Source organism: Bombina bombina, chromosome 4 (genome assembly GCF_027579735.1).
Source record: "Bombina bombina isolate aBomBom1 chromosome 4, aBomBom1.pri, whole genome shotgun sequence".
Lineage (NCBI taxonomy): Eukaryota > Metazoa > Chordata > Amphibia > Anura > Bombinatoridae > Bombina > Bombina bombina.
Genome location: NC_069502.1, coordinates 49,166,017 through 49,187,488, shown reverse-complemented (window position 1 = coordinate 49,187,488; position 21,472 = coordinate 49,166,017). Strand labels below are relative to the sequence as shown.

Below are 21,472 nucleotides of genomic sequence, written 5' to 3'. Positions count from 1 at the left end.
ACTGGGAGGCAGATTTTCTAAGTCGTCAGACTTTTCATCCGGGGGAGTGGGAACTCCATTCGGAGGTGTTTGCTCAGCTGGTTCGGCTATGGGGCACACCAGAGTTGGATCTGATGGCATCTCGTCAGAACGTCAAACTTCCTCATTACGGCTCCAGGTCAAGGGATCCTCAGGCTGTACTGATAGATGCTCTAGCAGTACCCTGGTTGTTCAACCTGGCTTATGTGTTTCCACCTTTCCCTCTCCTTCCATGTCTGATTGCCAGAATCAAACAGGAGAGAGCATCTGTGATTTTGATAGTGCCTGCGTGGCCACGCAGGACTTGGTATGCAGACCTGGTGGACATGTCATCCCTTCCACCATGGTCTCTGCCATTGAGACAGGACCTTCTGATTCAAGGTCCATTCAAGCATCCAAATCTAATTTCTCTGCAACTAACTGCTTCTTGATTCTATCAAAGCGGGGTTTCTCTGAGTCAGTCATAAATACCTTGATTCAGGCTCAAAAGCCTGTTACCAGGAAAATTTATCATAAGATATGGTGTAAATATCTTTTTTGGTACGAATCCAAAGGCTTCTCCTGGAGTAAAATCGGGATTCCTAGGATTTTGTCTTTTCTCCAAGAGGGATTGGAGAAAGGATTATCAGCTAGTTCCCTAAAGGGACAGATATCTGCTCTGTCTATTTTGTTGCACAAGCGTCTGGCAGATGTTCCAGACGTTCAGGCTTTTTGTCAGGCTTTAGTTAGAATTAAGCCTGTGTTTAAACCTATTGCTCCGCCATGGAGTCTAAATTTACAGGGAGTGCAGAATTATTAGGCAAGTTGTATTTTTGAGGATTCATTTTATTATTGAACAACAACCTTGTTCTCAATGAACCCAAAAAACTCATTAATATCAAAGCTGAATATTTTTTAGTTTGTTTTTTGTTTTAGCTATTTTAGGGGGATATCTGTGTGTGCAGGTGACTATTACTGTGCATAATTATTAGGCAACTTAACAAAAAACAAATATATACCCATTTCAATTATTTATTTTTACCAGTGAAACCAATATAACATCTCAACATTCACAAATATACATTTCTGACATTCAAAAACAAAACAAAAACAAATCAGTGACCAATATAGCCACCTTTCTTTGCAAGGACACTCAAAAGCCTTCCATCCATGGATTATGTCAGTGTTTTGATCTGTTCACCATCAACATTGTGTGCAGCAGCAACCACAGCCTCCCAGACACTGTTCAGAGAGGTGTACTGTTTTCCCTCTCACATTTGATGATGGACCACAGGTTCTCAATGGGGTTCAGATCAGGTGAACAAGGAGGCCATGTCATTAGATTTTCTTCTTTTATACCCTTTCTTGCCAGCCACGCTGTGGAGTACTTGGACGCGTGTGATGGAGCATTGTCCTGCATGAAAATCATGTTTTTCTTGAAGGATGCAGACTTCTTCCTGTACCACTGCTTGAAGAAGGTGTCTTCCAGAAACTGGCAGTAGGACTGGGAGTTGAGCTTGACTCCATCCTCAACCCGAAAAGGCCCCACAAGCTCATCTTTGATACCAGCCCAAACCAGTACTCCACCTCCACCTTGCTGGCGTCTGAGTCGGACTGGAGCTCTCTGCCCTTTACCAATCCAGCCACGGGCCCATCCATCTGGCCCATCAAGACTCACTCTCATTTCATCAGTCCATAAAACCTTAGAAAAATCAGTCTTGAGATATTTCTTGGCCCAGTCTTGACGTTTCAGCTTGTGTGTCTTGTTCAGTGGTGGTCGTCTTTCAGCCTTTCTTACCTTGGCCATGTCTCTGAGTATTGCACACCTTGTGCTTTTTGGGCACTCCAGTGATGTTGCAGCTCTGAAATATGGCCAAACTGGTGGCAGGTGGCATCTTGACAGCTGCACGCTTGACTTTTCTCAGTTCATGGGCAGTTATTTTGCGCCTTGGTTTTTCCACACGCTTCTTGCGACCCTGTTGACTATTTTGAATGAAACGCTTGATTGTTCGATGATCACGCTTCAGAAGCTTTGCAATTTTAAGAGTGCTGCATCCCTCTGCAAGATATCTCACTATTTTTGACTTTTCTGAGCCTGTCAAGTCCTTCTTTTGACCCATTTTGCCAAAGGAAAGGAAGTTGCCTAATAATTATGCACACCTGATATAGGGTGTTGATGTCATTAGACCACACCCTTCTCATTACAGAGATGCACATCACCTAATATGCTTAATTGGTAGTAGGCTTTCGAGCCTATACAGCTTGGAGTAAGACAACATGCATAAAGAGGATGATGTGGTCAAAATACTCATTTGCCTAATAATTCTGCACTCCCTGTAGTTCTTAGAGTTCTTCAGGGGGTTCCGTTTGAACCCATGCATTCCATAGATACTAAGCTTTTATCTTGGAAAGTTTTGTTCCTAGTTGCTATCTCTTCAGCTTGAAGAGTTTCTGAACTATCTGCATTACAATGTGACTCTCCTTATCTTGTGTTCCATGCTGATAAGGTGGTTTTGCGTACCAATCCTGGCTTCCTACCTAAGGTTGTTACTAACAGGAATATCAATCAAGAAATTGTTGTTCCTTCTCTGTATCCTAATCCTTCTTGTAAGAAGGAACGTCTGTTGCACAACTTGGACGTGGTTCGTGCTTTGAATTTTTTTTTGCAGGCAACCAAAGATTTTTGTCAAACATCTTCTTTGTTTGTTGTCTATTCTGGAAAGCGTAGGGGTCAAAAGGCTACGGCGACTTCTCTTTCCTTTTGGCTGAAAAGCATAATCCGTTTGGCTTATGAGACAGCAGCCTCCTGAAAGGATTACAGCTCATTCTACTAGAGCGGTAGCTTCCACATGAGCTTTTAAAAATGATGCTTCTGTTGAACAGATTTGTAAGGTTGCGACTTGGTCGTCGCTTCATACCTTTTCAAAATTTTATAAATTTGATACTTTTGCTTCTTCGGAGGCTATTTTTGGGAGAAAGGTTTTGCAAGCAGTGGTGCCTTCCGTTTAGGTTCCTGTCTTGTCCCTCCCTTCATCCGTGTCCTAAAGCTTTGTTTTTGGTATCCCACAAGATAGGATGAATCCTTGGACTCGGTACATCATGCAAAAGAAAACAAAATTAATGCTTACCTGATAAATTTCTTTCTTTTGCGATGTAATGAGTCCACGGCCCGCCCTGTCTATTCAAGACAGATAGTATTTTTTTATGTAAACTTCAGTCACCTCTGCACCTTATAGTTTCTGCTTTTCTTTCTTGGCCTTCGGTTGAATGACTGGGGGGTGGAGTTAAGGGGGGAGCTATATAGACAGATCTGCTGTGGTGCTCTCTTTGCTACTTCCTGTCAGGAAGGACAATATCCCTCAAGTTAGGATGAATCCGTGGACTCGGTGCATCGCAAAAGAAAGAAATTTATCAGGTAAGCATAAATTTTGGTTTTTTTTACACAGTTTTTCTATAACCTATAGCTTAAGTATAAAAACTTTCAATGCAGGTAGAGATAAAACGGACTATATCAGTTATTTTAAAGGGACATGAAACCCAAATTTTTTCTTTCATGATTTAGAAAGAGCATGCAATTTTAAACAACTTTATAATTTACTTCTATTATCTAATTTGCTTCACTCTTTTGATATTCCTTGCTGGAAAGCATATCTAGATAGGCTCAGTAGCTTCTGATTGGTGGCTGCACACAGATGTCTCGTGTGATTGGCTCACCCATGTGCATTGCTATTTCTTCAGCAAAGGATATCTAAAGAATTAAGCAAATTAGATAATAGAAGTAAATTGGAATGTTGTTTAAAATTGTTTTCTCTATCTGAATCATGAAAGAACATTTTTGGGTTTAATGTCCCTTTAAATGTCGATATGAAGGTAAAGTAAATATTTATAAATAATTTTATACACTCCAGCAGGTAAAATTAATTGAGAAAAAAATTAAAGGGAAGACAAATTAACTGTATACTGTACGTTTAATACATCAATCTAATACACTTAAATGGATGTAAAACATCACTAATACCTGCTGGAGGGGATGTTCACAGGAGGAGCATATTTCACACATTTGGTGGGAATGTAATCACATTAAAAAATTCTGGACAAGGGTCTTTAAGGGCATCAACAAAACTCTAAGCACACCCAACCCAGAAATAATAATGCTTAGTCATCCACCCCCTATTGCATGCAAAATAAGAAAGCATTTATTTCAAATCATGCTCAATTCAGCCAACCGACTAATTCCAAAAATGTGGAAGTCAGCACGAACACCAACCATACTAGAATGGAAAAACCTAGTTAATAAAAACCTGACAATGGAAAGATTTTATTATTTTAAGTTAGGCCAATTGACTTTATTTCATGATATGCAGTTCCTATGGGAATCTTACACATATGACGGTATACACGCAATACAGGATTAGATTATTTATCCACAAACAGCTGTTTGCACGAGTATTATTCTAACTAATCGCTGCTGCGACGAACAAATAGAGCATAGTACAGTGAGACTACTTTTGTTTTTCTCTTTCTTTTTATTCTCTAGGCTATTATTAGTTTAGTTTGTTAGGCCTAGATTTAGAGTTTGGCGGTAGCCGTGAAAACCAGCGTTAGAGGCTCCTAACGCTGGTTTTAGGCTACCGCCGGTATTTGGAGTCAGTCAGGAAAGGGTCTAACGCTCACTTTTCAGCCGCGACTTTTCCATACCGCAGATCCCCTTACGTCAATTGCGTATCCTATCTTTTCAATGGGATCTTTCTAACTCCGGTATTTAGAGTCGTGGCTGAAGTGAGCGTTAGAAATCTAACGACAAAACTCCAGCCGCAGAAAAAAGTCAGTAGTTAAGAGCTTTCTGGGCTAACGCCGGTTCATAAAGCTCTTAACTACTGTGCTCTAAAGTACACTAACACCCATAAACTACCTATGTACCCCTAAACCGAGGTTCCCCCCACATCGCCGCCACTCGATTAAATATTTTTAACCCCTAATCTGCCGACCGCCACCTACGTTATACTTATGTACCCCTAATCTGCTGCCCCTAACACCGCCGACCCCTATATTATATTTATTAACCCCTAACCTGCCCCCTACAATAATTAACCCTTAATCTGCCGACCGACACCTACGTTATACTTATGTACTTCTAATCTGCTGCCCCTAACACCGCCGACCCCTATATTATATTTATTAACCCCTAATCTGTCCCCCTCAACGTCGCCTACACTTATTAACCCCTAATCTGTGGAGCGGACCGCACCGCTACTATAATAGTTATTAACCCCTAATCCGCCTCACTCCCGCCTCAATAACCCTATAATAAATAGTATTAACCCCTAATCTGCCCTCCCTAACATCGCCGACACCTAACTTCAATTATTAACCCCTAATCTGCCGACCAAATCTCGCCGCTACTGTAATAAATGGATTAACCCCTAAAGCTAAATCTTAACCCTAACACCCCCCTAAGTTAAATATAATTTAAATCTAACGAAATAAATTAACTCTTATTAAATAAATTATTCCTATTTAACCCCTTAGTGACCAGAGCACTTTTCCATTTGTTGACCGTTTGGGACCAAGGCTATTTTTACATTTCTGCGGTGTTTGTGTTTAGCTGTAATTTTCCTCTTACTCATTTACTGTACCCACACATATTATATACCGTTTTTCTCGCCATTAAATGGACTTTCTAAAGATATCATTATTTTCATCATATCTTATAATTTACTATTAAAAAAAATATAAAATATGAGGAAAAAATGAAAAAAAAAACTATTTCTTTCATGTAATTAGCAAGAGTCCATGAGCTAGTGACGTATGGGATATACATTCCTACCAGGAGGGGCAAAGTTTCCCAAACCTTAAAATGCCTATAAATACACCCCTCACCACACCCACAATTCAGTTTTACAAACTTTGCCTCCGATGGAGGTGGTGAAGTAAGTTTGTGCTAGATTCTACGTTGATATGCGCTCCGCAGCAAGTTGGAGCCCGGTTTTCCTCTCAGCGTGCAGTGAATGTCAGAGGGATGTGAGGAGAGTATTGCCTATTTGAATGCAGTGATCTCCTTCTACGGGGTCTATTTCATAGGTTCTCTGTTATCGGTCGTAGAGATTCATCTCTTACCTCCCTTTTCAGATCGACGATATACTCTTATATATATACCATTACCTCTGCTGATTCTCGTTTCAGTACTGGTTTGGCTTTCTACAAACATGTAGATGAGTGTCCTGGGGTAAGTAAATCTTATTTTCTGTGACACTCTAAGCTATGGTTGGGCACTTTGTTTATAAAGTTCTAAATATATGTATTCAAACATTTATTTGCCTTGACTCAGAATGTTCAACTTTCCTTATTTTTCAGACAGTCAGTTTCATATTTGGGATAATGCATTTTGAATAAATCATTTTTTCTTACCTTCAATTTGACTCTTTTTTTTCCTGTGGGCTGTTAGGCTCGCGGGGGCTGAAAATGCTTAATTTTATTGCGTCATTCTTGGCGCTGACTTTTTTGGAGCAAAAATTCTTTTCCGTTTCCGGCGTCATACGAGTCGCCGGAAGTTGCGTCATTTTTTGACGTTATTTTGCGCCAAAAATGTCGGCGTTCCGGATGTGGCGTCATTTTTGGCGCCAAAAGCATTTAGGCGCCAAATAATGTGGGCGTCTTATTTGGCGCTAAAAAATAAGGGCGTCGCTTTTGTCTCCACATTATTTAAGTCTTATTTTTTCATTGCTTCTGGTTGCTAGGAGCTTGTTCTTTGGCATTTTTTCCCATTCCTGAAACTGTCATTTAAGGAATTTGATCAATTTTGCTTTATATGTTGTTTTTTCTCTTACATATTGCAAGATGTCTCACGTTGCATCTGAGTCAGAAGATACTACAGGAAAATCGCTGTCTAGTGCTGGAGCTATCAAGCTAAGTGTATCTGCTATAATTGTTGGTATCTGTTTCTCCAGCTGTTGTTTGTATTGCATGTCATGACAAACTTATTAATGCAGATAAAATTTCCTTTAGTACTGTTACATTACCTGTTGCTGTTCCGTCAACATCTAATTTTCAGAGTGTTCCTGATAACATAAGAGATTTTATTTTTTAAATCCATTAAGAAGGCTATGTCTGTTATTTCTCCTTCTAGTTTACATAAAAGTATTTTAAAACTTCGCTTTTTTCAGATGAATTTTTAAATGAACATCATCATTCTGATACTGATAATGGTTCTTCTGGTTCAGAGGTTTCTGTCTCAGAGGTTGATGCTGATAAATCTTTGTATTTGTTCAAGATGGAATTTATTCGTTCTTTATTTAAAGAAGTATTAATTGCATTAGAAATAGAGGATTCTGGTCCTCTTGATACTAAATCTAAACGTTTAATTAAGGTTTTTAAATCTCCTGTAGTTATTCCAGAAGTGTTTAATCTCCCTGATGCTATTTCTGAAGTAATTTCCAGGGAATGGAATAATTTGGGTAATTCTTTTACTCCTTCTAAACGTTTAAGCAATTATATCCTATGCCATCTGACAGATTAGAGTATTTTTGGGACAAAATCCCTAAGGTTATGGGGCTGTCTCTACTCCTGCTAAATGTGCTACTATTCCTACGGTAGATAGTAATTCATTTTAAGGATCCTTTAGATAGGAAATTGAATCCTTTCTAAGAAAAGCTTACTTATGTTCAGGTAATCTTCTTAGACCTGCTATATTTTTAGCGGATGTTGCTGCAGCTTCAACTTTTTGGTTAGAAGCTTTAGCGCAACAAGTAACAGATCATATTTTTATAGCATTATTATTATTCTATAACATGCTAATAATTTTATTGGTGATACCATCTTTTGATATCATTAGTGTTGATGTCAGGTATATGTCTCTAGCTATTTTAGCTAGAAAAGCTTTATGGATTAAACTTGGAATGCTGATATGTCTTCTAAGTCAACTTTGCTTTCCTTTTCTTTCCAGGGTAATAAATTATTATTTCAACTGTTTCTGGAAGGAAGGGAACTTTTTTACCAAAGGATAAAAAATCTAAGGTAAATTTAGGTCTAATAATCATTTTTCGTTCCTTTCCTCACAATAAGGAACAAAAGCCTGATCCTTCATCCTCAGGAGCGGTATCAGTTTGGAAACTATTTCCAGTTTGGAATATATCCAAGCCTTATAGAAAACCTATAGCCAGCTCCTAAGTACCCATGAAGGTGCGGACCTTATTCCAGCTCAGCTGGTATGGGGCAGATTACGTTTTCTTCAAAGAAATTTTGATCAATTCCGTTCTCAATTTCTGGTTTTAGAACATTGTTTCAGAAAGGTACAGCATTGGCTTCAGTTAAGGCCTCCTGCTAAGAGATTTTTTTCTTTCCCGTGTCCCAGTTAACACAGCAAAGGCTCAGCATTTCTGAAATGTGTTTCAGATCTAGAGTTGGCTGGAGTAATTATGCCAGTTCCAGTTCTGGAACAGGGGCTGGGGTTTTATTTTATCTCTTCATTGTACCAAAGAAGGTCAATTCCTTCAGACCAGTTCCGGATCTATCAATATTGAATCGTTATGTAAGGATACCAACATTCAGTTTCTGTAGGACTGTCCTGCCTTTTGTTTAGCAAGGGCATTATATGTCTACAATAGATTTACAAGATGTGTATCTGCATATTCCGATTCATCCAGATCACTTTTAGTTTCTGAGATTCTCTTTTTAGACAAGCATTACCAGTTTTGTGGCTCTACCGTTTGGCCTAGCCTCAGTTCCAAGAATTTTTTTCAAAGATTCTCGGTGCCCTTCTTTCTGTAATCAGAGAACAGGGTTTTGGTATTTCCTTATTGGACGATATCTGGGTACTTGCTCAGTCTTCTCATTTTCGAAGAATCTCATATGAATCGACTTGTGTTGTTTCTTCAAGTTCATGGTTGGAGGATCAATTTACCAATAAGTTCATTGATTCCTCAGACAAGGGTAACCTTTTTAGGTTTCTAGAATAGATTCAGTGTCTATGACTCTGTCCTTGTCAGACAAGAGAAGTTTAACATTGATTTCAGCTTGTCAAAACCTTCAGTCACAATCATTCCCTTTGGTAGCCTTATGCATGGAAATTTTAGGTCTTAGGACTGCCGCATCAGATGCGATCTCCTTTGCTCGTTTTCACATGCGACCTCTTCAGCTCTGTATGCTGAACCAATGGTGCAGGGATTACTCAAAGATATCTCACTTAATATCTTTAAACCGATTATACGACACTCTCTGACATGGTGGACAGATCACCATCGTTTAGTTCAGGGGGCTTCTTTGTTCTTCCGACCTGGACTATAATCTCAACAGATGCAAGTCTTACAGGTTGGGGAGCTGTGTGGGGGTCTCTGACGGCACAAGGGGTTTGGGAATCTCAGGAGGTGAGATTTCCGATCAATATTTTGGAACCCCGTGCAATTTCAGAGCTCTTCAGTCTTGGCCTCTTCTGAAGAGAGAGTTGTTCATTTGTTTTCAGATAGACAATGTCACAACTGTGGCATACATCAATCATCAAGGAGGGACTCACAGTCCTCTGGCTATGAAAGAAGTATCTCGAATTTTGGTTTGGGCGGAATCCAGCTCCTGTCTAATCTCTGCGGTTCATATCCCAGGTATGGACAATTGGAAAGCGGATTATCTCAGTCGCCAAACGTTGCACCTGGGCGAATGGTCTTCACCCAGAGGTATTTCCTCAGATTGTTCAAATGTGGGAACTCCCAGAAATAGATCTGATGGCTTCTCATCTAAACAAGAAACTTCCCTGGTATCTGTCCGGATCCAGGGATCCTCGGGCGGCGGCAGTGGATGCATTATCTCTTCCTTAAAAGTGTCATCCTGCCTATATCTTTCCGCCTCTAGTTCTTCTTCCAAGAGTATTCTCCAATATTCTAAGGAATGCTCGTTTGTCCTGCTGGTAGTTCCAGCATGGCCTCACAGGTTTTGGTATGCGGATCTTGTCCGGATGGCCTCTTGCCAGCTGTGGACTCTTCCGTTAAGACCAGTCTTTCTGTCTCAAGGTTCTTTTTTCCATCAGGATCTCAAAACCTTAATTTTAAGGTGTGGAGTTTGAACGCTTGATTCTTGGTCAAAGAGGTTTCTCTGACTCTGTGATTGATACTATGTGACAGGCTCGTAAATCTGTATCTAGAGAGATATATTATAGAGTCTGGAAGATTTATATTTCTTCAGGATGGTTTAGATAAAGGTTTGTCCGCAAGTTTCTTGAAAGACAAATCTCTGCTCTTTCTGTTCTTTTTCACAGAAGGATTGCTAATCTTCCTGATATTCATTGTTTTGTACAAGTTTTGGTTCGTATAAAACCTGTCATTAAGTCAATTTCTCCTCCTTGGAGTTTGAATTTGGTTCCGGGGGCTCTTCAAGCTCCTCCTTTTGAACCCATGCATTCTTTGGTCATTATATTACTTTCTTGGAAAGTTTTGTTTCTTTTGGCCATCTCTTCTGCCAGAAGAGTCTCTGAATTATCTACTCTTTTTTGTGAGTCTCCTTTTCTGATTTTGCATCAGGATAAGGCGGTGCTGCGAACTTCTTTTGAATTTTTTACCTAAGGTTGTGAATTCTAACAACATTAGTAGAGAAATTGTGGTTCCTTCATTATGTCCTAATCCTATGAATTCTAAGGAGAAATCATTGCATTCTTTGGATGCTGTTAGAGCTTTGTAATATTATGTTGAAGCTATTAAGTCTTTCCGAAAGACTTCTAGTCTATTTGTCATCTTTTCCGGTTCTAGAAAAGATCAGAAAGCTTCTGCCATTTCTTTGGCATCTTGGTTGAAATCTTTATTTCATCATGCCTATGTTGAGTCGTGTAACACTCCGCCTCAAAGGATTACAGCTCATTCTACTAGGTTAGTTTCTACTTCCTGGGCGTTTAAGAATGAAGCTTCGGTTGATCAGATTTGCAAACCAGCAACTTGGTCCTCTTTGCATACTTTTACTAAATTCTACCATTTTGATGTGTTTTCTTCTTCTGAAGCAGTTTTTGGTAGAAACGTACTTCAGGCAGTGGTTTCAGTTTGAATCTTCTGCTTATTTTTTTTTCATTAAAAATTTTATTCTGGGTGTGGATTATTTTCAGCAGGAATTGGCTGTCTTTATTTTATCCCTCCCTCTCTAGTGACTCTTGTGTGGAAAGATCCACATCTTGGGTAATCATTATCCCATACGTCACTAGCTCATGGACTCTTGCTAATTACATGAAAGAAAACATAATTTATGTAAGAACTTACCTGATAAATTCATTTCTTTCATATTAGCAAGAGTCCATGAGGCCCGCCCTTTTTTGTGGTGGTTTTGATTTTTTTGTATAAAGCACAATTATTCCAATTCCTTATTTTATATGCTTTCGCACTTTTTTCTTATCACCCCACTTCTTGGCTATTCGTTAAACTGAATTGTGGGTGTGGTGAGGGGTGTATTTATAGGCATTTTAAGGTTTGGGAAACTTTGCCCCTCCTGGTAGGAATGTATATCCCATACGTCACTAGCTCATGGACTCTTGCTAATATGAAAGAAATGAATTTATCAGGTAAGTTCTTACATAAATTATGTTTTTTTCAAACTTTGACCCCCAAAATCTGTTGCACATCTACAACCACCAAAAAACACCAATGCTAAATAGCGTCTACATTTTGTCCTGAGTTTAGAAATACCCAATGTTTACATGTTCTTTGGTTTTTTTGTAAGTTATAGGGCACTAAATAAAAGTAGCACTTTGCTATTTCCAAACCACTTTTTTTCAAAATTAGCGCTAGTTACATTGAAACACTGATATCTGTCAGGAATCCCTGAATATCCTTTAACATGTATATATATATATTTTAGAAGACATCCCAAAGTATTGATCTAGGCCCATTTTGGTATATTTCATGCCACCATTTCACTGCCAAATGCGATCAAATAAAAAAAATGTTCACTTTTTCACAAATTTTTTAACAAACTTTAGGTTTCTCACTGAAATTATTTACAAACAGCTTGTGCAATTATTGCACAAATGGTTTTAAATGCTTCTCTGGGATCCCCTTTGTTAGGAAGCATGTAGGGAGCTTGTAGGGTTAATTTTAGCTTTAGTGTAGTGTAGTAAACAACCCCAAGTATTGATCTAGGCCCATTTTGGTATATTTCATGCCACCATTTCACCGCTAAATGCGATCAAATTAAAAAAAACTTAAAATATTTCACAATTTTAGGTTTCTCACTGAAATTTACAGCTTGTGCAATTATGGCACAAATTGTTGTAAATGCTTCTCTGGTATCACCTTTGTTCAGAAATAGCAGACATATATGGCTTGGGCGTTGCTTTTTGGTAGTTAAAAGGTCGCTAAATGCCGCTGCGCATCACACGTATATTATGTCTAGCAGTGAAGGAGTTAATTAGGAAGCTTGTAGGGAGCTTGCAGGGTTAATTTTAGCTTTAGTGTAGAGATCAGCCTCCCACCTGACACATCCCACCCCCTGATCCCTCCCAAACGGCTCCCTTCCCTCCCCCACCCCACAATTGTCCCCGCCATCTTAAGTACTGGCAGAAAGTCTGCCAGTACTAAAATAAGTTTTTTGGGGGGTTTTAGTTTTTAAAAAAAAAAAATTCTTCTGCTGTGTAGGACCCCCCTTAGCCCCCAACCTCCCTGATCCCCCCCCAAACAGCTCTTTAACCCCCCCCCTCTGCCTTTATTGGGCACCATATTTAAAAATAATAATGTATTTTTATTTTTTTATTTTATTAAATATTGTATTTATTTCTGTAGTATAGCTGCCCCCCCCTCAACATCCAACCCCCCACCCTCTCCCAGATGCCTTGATTTTAAAATCCCACCCTCCCCACTCCTCTCTCCCACCCTCCAGATCTACAGCATATTGATGCTGTTTTTATAGAGCTCACGTGCACGCGCGCGCCCATGCACGGGCGTGCACGGCTCTCGTGCACGCGCCCGTGCGGGCACCCGCACTAGATCCCTCCCCCCTCCTCCACCAATGACTGCCCACCCGCCTCCCTAGATGAGCTCCCACCCACCATCGATAACGGCCATCGATAGCCGATGCAGAGAGGACCACAGAGTGGCTCTCTCTGCATCGGATGGCTAAAAACAGTTATTGCAGGATGCCTCAATATTGAGGCATCACTGCAATAACATGAAAGCAGCTGGAAGCTATCAGGATCGCTTCCACTGCTTTCAAAGACCAACGACGTATGGGGTACGTCCTTGGTCATTAACTGCATTTTTTTGCAGGACGTACCCCATACGTCGTTGGTCATTAAGGGGTTAAAGCTAAATACTTACCTGTAAAATAAACCCTAATATAGCTACAATATAAATTATAATTATATTATAGCTATTTTAGGATTTATATTTATTTTACAGGTAACTTTGTATTTATTTTAACCAGGTACAATAGCTATTAAATAGTTAAGAACTATTTAATAGCTAAAATAGTTAAAATAATTACAAATTTACCTGTAAAATAAATCCTAACCTAAGTTACTATTAAACCTAACACTGCACTATCAATAAATTAATTAAATAAAATACCTACAATTACCTACAATTAAACCTAACACTACACTATTAATAAATGAATTAAATACAATATCTACAATTAAATAAACTAACTAAAGTACAAAAAATAAAAAAGAACTAAGTTACAAAAAATAAAAAAATACAAACATTTGAAAAATATTACAACAATTTTAAACTATTTACACCTACTCTAAGCCCCCTAATAAAATAACAAAGCCCCCCAAAATAAAAAAATACCCTACCCTATTCTAAATTACAAAAGATCAAAGCTCTTTTACCTTACCAGCCCTGAACAGGGCCCTTTGCGGGGCATGCCCCAAGAAATTCAGCTCTTTTGCCTGTAAAAAAACACATACAATACCCCCCCCCCCAACATTACAACCCACCACCCACATACCCCTAATCTAACCCAAACCCCCCTTAAATAAACCTAACACTAAGCCCCTGAAGATCTTCCTACCTTATCTTCACCTCACCGGGTATCACCGATCCGTCCTGGCTCCAAAATCTTCATCCAAGCCCAAGCGGCTAGACATCCGTCATCAGACGGCTGAAGAAGTCCAGAAGAGGGTCCAAAGTCTTCATCCTATACGGGAAGAAGAGTAGATCCGGACCGGCAACCATCTTCTTCCAAGCGGCATTTTCTATCTTCATCCGATGAGGACCGGCTCCATCGTGAAGACCTCCAGCGCATTCTATTGGCTGTTCCGATCAGCCAATAGAATGCGAGCTCAATCTGATTGGCTGATCGGATCAGCCAATCGGATTGAACTTGATTCTGATTGGCTGATTCCATCAGCCAATCAGAATTTTCCTACCTTAATTCCGATTGGCTGATAGAATCCTATCAGCCAATCGGAATTCGAGGGACGCCATCTTGGATGACGTCCCTTAAAGGAACCGTCATTCTTCAGTTGGACGTCGTCGGAAGAAGATGGGTCCGCGCTGGAGGTCTTCACCATGGAGCCGGTCCTCATCGGATGAAGATAGAAGATGCCGCTTGGAAGAAGATGGTTGCCTTCCCGGATAGGATGAAGACTTTGGACCCTCTTCTGGACTTCTTCAGCCGTCGGATGATGGATGTCTAGCCCCCACTTGGGCTTGGATGAAGATTTTGGAGCCAGGACGGATCGGTGATACCCGGTGAGGTGAAGATAAGGTAGGAAGATCTTCAGGGGCTTAGTGTTAGGTTTATTTAAGGGGGGTTTGGGTTAGATTAGGGGTATGTGGGTGGTGGGTTGTAATGTTGGGGGGGGGTATTGTATGTGTTTTTTTACAGGCAAAAGAGCTGAATTTCTTGGGGCATGCCCCGCCAAGGGCCCTGTTCAGGGCTGGTAAGGTAAAAGAGCTTTGAACTTTTGTAATTTAGAATAGGGTAGGGCATTTTTTTATTTTGGGGGGCTTTATTTTATTAGGGGGCTTAGAGTAGGTGTAATTAGTTTAAAATTGTTGTAATATTTTTCTAATGTTTGTAAATATTTTTTTTTTTGTAACTTAGTTCTTTTTTATTTTTTGTACTTTAGTTAGTTTATTTAATTGTATTTATTTGTAGATATTGTATTTAATTCATTTATTGATAGTGTAGTGTTAGGTTTAATTGTAGGTAATTGTAGGTATTTTATTTAATTAATTTATTGATAGTGTAGTGTTAGGTTTAATTGTAACTTAGGTTAGGATTTATTTTACAGGTAATTTTGTAATTATTTCAACTATTTTAGCTATTAAATAGTTCTTAACTATTTAATAGCTATTGTACCTGGTTAAAATAAATACAAAGTTACCTGTAAAATAAATATAAATCCTAAAATAGCAATAATATAAATATAATTTATATTGTAGCTATATTAGGATTTATTTTACAGGTAAGTATTTTAGCTTTAAATAGGAATAATTTATTTAATAAGAGTTAATTAATTTCGTTAGATTTAAATTATATTTCACTTAGGGGGGTGTTAGTGTTAGGGTTAGACTTAGCTTTAGGGGTTAATACATTTATTAGAATAGCGGTGAGCTCCAGTCGGCAGATTAGGGGTTAATGTTTGAAGTTAGGTGTCGGCGATGTTAGGGAGAGCAGATTAGGGGTTAATACTATTTATTATAGGGTTAGTGAGGCGGATTAGGGGTTAATAACTTTATTATAATAGCGGTGCGGTCCTCTCGGCAGATTAGGGGTTAATAAGTGTAGGCAGGTGGAGGCGACGTTGTGGGGGGCAGATTAGGGGTTAATAAATATAATATAGGGGTCGGCGGTGTTAGGGGCATCAGATTAGGGGTACATAGGGATAATGTAAGTAGCGGCGGTTTACGGAGCGGCAGATTAGGGGTTAATAATAATATGCAGGGGTCAGCGATAGCGGGGGGCGGCAGATTAGGGGTTAATAAGTGTAAGGTTAGGGGTGTTTAGACTCGGGGTACATGTTAGGGTGTTAGGTGCAGACGTAGGAAGTGTTTCCCCATAGAAAACAATGGGGCTGCTTTAGGAGCTGAACGCGGCTTTTTTGCAGGTGTTAGGTTTTTTTTTTCAGCTCAAACAGCCCCATTGTTTTCTATGGGGGAATCGTGCACGAGCACATTTTTGAAGCTGGCAGCGTCCGTAAGCAACTCTGGTATCAAGAGTTGCAGTGGCGTTAAATATGCCTGTACGCTCCCTTTTTGGGGCCTAACGCAGCCATTCTGTGAACTCTCAATACCAGAGGTATTTAAAAGGTGCGGCCAGAAAAAAGCCAGCGTTGGCTACGCGGGTCGTTACCGACAAAACTCTAAATCTAGGCCTTAGTTTCTTGTTTAAAAACTTTTATACTTAGCAAGACCACAAGTGACAAAGCTCCGCTAACCGTAGTTTTAAGCAGCTCTCCACACTCAGAAGAGATTTAAAGCCCTCTTGCTCACATTTCAAGACACTGTGGGTGCGCCCTTACACCTTTCACTCCGTTGTACTAAGATTTTTGGACTCCCCAGGACTACAGCTTTGATGGGAAGAAACCTAAAGCTTGGAGCAATAAGGAAGACACATTTGAGAGCTCTAATTTTGAACTGTATTGTTTGTCACTTGCTTTCTATCTTTTTCATACCACTTGCATGTGGTCGTTGTATTTGCAAACATTTTGTATAAAACAAACCAATAAAAATAAAATAGCTGTTCTTTGATAAATCACTACTTTATATGAGATATGGGCTCTACAATTTTACTACAATATTTTTCCCCCCTTTCATAAACTGACTCTTAGACTATTGACAGATATTTGTAGCTTCTCCAGTGCACATCTACTAGTAATGGTATGGTCCTGCCAAAGTGTAGATATTGAGTTATTAATTCATGTTTGTTCTGTACACGTGCCTTATCTATCGGTAAACACTATGTTGTAGTGGTTGCATTACATAAAGTAAGATGTTTACTGTGTTTTAAATTCGTTTCAGTGGCCTGCAGAAATTCTACTCGCTGTCGTACATGTGGTACAGCGCTCACAACTCTACTACCGTGGTTATCGTGGGACTCATTGTAAGCCTTCTCACTGGTATGTATATTATTGAGCAGGTAGCCTATTCACATTCAGGCATTATCATTTACTCAGTGATAAAATGTAGTGCAGCGGCGAGTAGCAGTGATATAGATAGCTTGTATTACTTGTTTAATTAGTAAAAATATTGTCAATGGCAGAGGGGAGGTTGATGAGAGCACTATGCAAAAGAAAGATTGTAATCTATTGTGCAGTAAGAATGAAGTAGAACATATAAATTGTAGCTACAGGAGTGATTGGATTTAATATGGAGGTTTGGGAGAATCATACATAGATAAAGATAGAAAGGAACATTAAATGGTGACACATGAACTTGCATCTCTTGTACAGCACATTGCAAATCTTAAACGGACTCTGCAATGCTTACTTGCAAATGGCACTTACTCCATCTTACAGTCAGCCTTATGTCTAGTGAGACTCTTGGACTGAGCCAGTTAATGGTTTGCTGCAAAATACCAATCTTCACAGTACTCAAAGGAAGGGACAAGGAGAATATGTGAAGAAAACGGACTGAAAAGACAAAGAGAGAAGTGCAGAAAATAAAGCAGACGTTTTTAGGAACAAACTTGATCACATAGAGAAAGATATGTGTGATTTTTAGACAGGATGCAAAGGGGTGACCCTAAGGAACTCTGTTACTATTAGTGTTGCACTGTGGTCATATTGTCTGTCAAAAATAGATTGCTCCCTATATATACCGGTGTGTTCCACAGAAGGCTAAAGGCTAATACCACATGTGATGTTTATGGTTCTTGGGCAGTTGGTCAGCAGGATGGTTCTACATTCTTTTTTTCTGCATGTGATGCTTTTTTTATTTGCCTGGTGATTTTTCCTTGGAGTAATTTTAGGATGAGCCAAGGTTAATATTTACTGAATTATGATTAGATTTATATAATTGTGCTGGCGTCCGTATAATGGAAATGTACCCAAACTGCTTTTCTTTGAGAGATAAAATATCAATATTTTGCTTAATAGGATTTAATTAAAATTTTCCTCACACACTTGTGTACCCATATACATATACTAGATAGGTGTAAGTTTAGAGGTGATGGATGTAACGCCTTCAGAGGGCTCCCGGCATACACGTACCTCTTTTCTTGCTGCTGGAGCTGGTTTACTCTTAGGTACCTATATGATGAGAGACCACATTGTCCAAAGACACAGCAGTTTTAAAGTAATAGAAAAGTCAAAATGTATATATGCAAAAATGCTTCTAGTAAGTCATTACTGTTTTTCTGCGGCATACTCACATATTCTGTGAAGGCACCAGTATTCAGACACTATGCCTGCTCAGAGTTGCCAGTGGTGTGTCATACAAGTCACCGCTGACTCTCTGTGAAGGTCTGAAGAATACTGGTGCAAATTTAAATGCACCCATTTTAATTTTGACCTTACTTTGCCTTTAATGGTTCCCTAAACATAGCAGAATAGTTGGAGGGGGGGGGGGGGGAGTAGATATATGGATTGTAGAATGACTATCAGTTCTGCATTTTCAGTACTAATACCTTGAGGGGTATGCTTGTTTGCTTGTATGACAGTGACCTCTCTATATTCCTTTCTCTAAGGTTATAGTTATTATGCAGATATGTGATTCCATTTTCTGTGTAACAAGTAATACCGTCTATGGGTTGTGTTTTTTCACTCTTTGGTTGCTAAAGGAAATTGCAAATTTAATAAAACCTGGCAATCAAGAGGTTAAATATAGAACACACAAGTGATCCTGCAGCGGCTAATTGCTTATATTTTCACATACATTTTATATATGTCGATGTTGCACAAACATTTTCAGATTAAAGAGACATGAAACACTGTTTTTTTCTTTTCTTATGATTCAGATAGAGCATTTTATTTTAAATAACTTTCCAATTTATTTCTATTATCAAATTTGTTTAGTTCTATTTGTATCACATGTTGAAAAGTATACCTAGGTAGGCTCAGCAGCTGCTGATTGGTGGCTGCACACATATGCATCTTTGCATTGGCCAGTAGTGCTTTGTTGCTCCTTCATCAAAGAATAACAAGAGAATGAATCAAATTAGATAATATAAGTAAATTGGAAAGTTGTTTAAAATTGTATGTTCTATCCGAATCATTAAAGAAAATTGTTTGGGTTTCATGCCCCTTTAAAATAGTCTGTCTGTTTTACAGGTCCAATAAAGGGGCGAGATATTAATCCTCGAACTGTCTTCCTTGTCCTTCCCAAACTCCTGTTTTTCTTGCCAAAGAGGTACCTGAAGAAGCTGCGTTATGGTGTGCCGGATATTACAGAGGTACTAGATCCTTTTTATAACATTCTGTGTATATCTGTAATAACCATCTATGTAGAAAACCAGTATTTGAGAATTGTAGATATATTTTTTACATGTGTGTTTGTGTATAGATTGTGTTTAGTCTTATTCCCAGGGCTGGAAACATATCATAATAGTTGTCCCAGTCAGACGTTACTAAATGACAAATGACTCATTTCTTTCTAGTAATGATTAATTGCTTTCATTACTTTGAAGTGTTTAACTGGAAACCTCTCCACTTTTATTTCCTCTGGGACTTTTTTTTTCATCTTACTGTAATACTAGATTCCTCTTAATGTGCTTCTAATCACTTGTTATACCAGCAGCGGAGTATAAAATGTATGATAAATTGCTTCTGTTTAGGTTTATTTTGTTTATTAAATAGCTGGGTTTTGTTCTTTGACACCACAACCAATTAAAATGGGACAAGCTTGCAGGAAAATCAGATCTCCTTATCTTATCACTTTCTATACTTACAAATGCTTCATTGTGTTATCTCTATTTCTTTCATGTAATTAGCAAGAGTCCATGAGCTAGTGACGTATGGGATATACATTCCTACCAGGAGGGGCAAAGTTTCCCAAACATCAAAATGCCTATAAATACACCCCTCACCACACCCACAAATCAGTTTTACAAACTTTGCCTCCTGTGGAGGTGGTGAAGTAAGTTTGTGCTAGATTCTACGTTGATATGCGCTCCGCAGCAGGTTGGAGCCCGGTTTTCCTCTCAGCGTGCAGTGAATGTCAGAGGGATGTGAGGAGAGTATTGCCTATTTGAATTCAATGATCTTCTACGGGGTCTATTTCATAGGTTCTCTGTTATCGGTCGTAGAGATTCATCTCTTACCTCCCTTTTCAGATCGACGATATACTCTTATTTATATACCATTACCTCTGCTGATTTTCGTTTCAGTACTGGTTTGGCTTTCTACAACATGTAGATGAGTGTCCTGGGGTAAGTAAGTCTTATTTTCTGTGACACTCTAAGCTATGGTTGGGCACTTTTTTATAAAGTTCTGGATTCTGTCTCAGAGGTTGATGCTGATAAATCTTCATATTTATTTAAAATGGAATTTATTCATTCTTTACTTAAAGAAGTCCTAATTGCATTAGAACTTGAGGATTCTGGTCCTCTTGATACTAATTCTAAACGTTTAGATAAGGTTTTTAAATCTCCTGTAGTTATTCCAGAACTTTTTCCTGTCCCTAGTGCTATTTCTGAAGTAATTTCCAGGGAATGGAATAATTTGGGTAATTAATTTACTCCTTCTAAACGTTTTTAAGCAATTATATCCTGTGCCATCTGACAGATTAGAGTTTTGGGACAAAATCCCTAAGGTTGATGGGGCTGTCTCTACTCCTTGCTAAGCGTACTACTATTCCTACGGCAGATGGTACTTCCTTTAAGGATCCTTTAGATAGGAAAATTGAATCCTTTCTAAGAAAAGCTTACTTGTGTTCAGGTAATCTTCTTAGACCTGTTATATCTTTAGCGGATGTTGCTGCAGCTTCAACTTTTTGGTTAGAAGCTTTAGTGCAACAAATAACAGATCATAATTCTCATAGCATTATTATTCTTCTTCAACATGCTAATAATTTTATTTGTGATGCCATCTTTGATATCATTAGAGTTGATGTCAGGTATATGTCTCTAGCTATTTTAGCTAGAAGAGCTTTATGGCTTAAAACTTGGAATGCTGATATGTCTTCTAAGTCTACTCTGCTTTCCCTTTCTTTCCAGGGTAATAAATTGTTTGGTTCTCAGTTGGATTCTATTATCTCAACTGTTACTGGAGGGAAAGGAACTTTTTTACCACAGGATAAAAAATCTAAAGGTAAATTTAGGTCAAATAATAGTTTTTCGTTCCTTTCGTCACAACAAGGAACAAAAACCTGATCCTTCATCCTCAGGAGCGGTATCAGTTTGGAAACCATCTCCAGTCTGGAATAAATCCAAGCCTTTTAGAAAATCAAAGCCAGCTCCTAAGTCCACATGAAGGTGCGGCCCTCATTCCAGCTCAGCTGGTAGGGGGCAGATTACGTTTTTTTCAAAGAAATTTGGATCAATTCCGTTCACAATCTCTGGATTCAGAACATTGTTTCAGAAGGGTACAGAATTGGCTTCAAGATAAGGCCTCCTGCTAAGAGATTTT

The 21,472-nt window shown here is 38.9% G+C and overlaps 1 protein-coding gene across 1 annotated transcript in view; it reads left to right on the top strand.

The window, feature by feature from the left end:
- The window catches only part of LOC128656839 (sodium-dependent multivitamin transporter), a 339,096-nt gene that overhangs the window by 300,563 nt on the left and 17,061 nt on the right, over positions 1-21,472 (top strand). The window contains exons 14-15 of the mRNA XM_053711005.1: positions 16,929-17,026; positions 19,178-19,299. Of these exons, the coding sequence (XP_053566980.1) occupies positions 16,929-17,026; positions 19,178-19,299 (220 nt within the window). The remainder of the gene's footprint in view (positions 1-16,928; positions 17,027-19,177; positions 19,300-21,472) is intronic.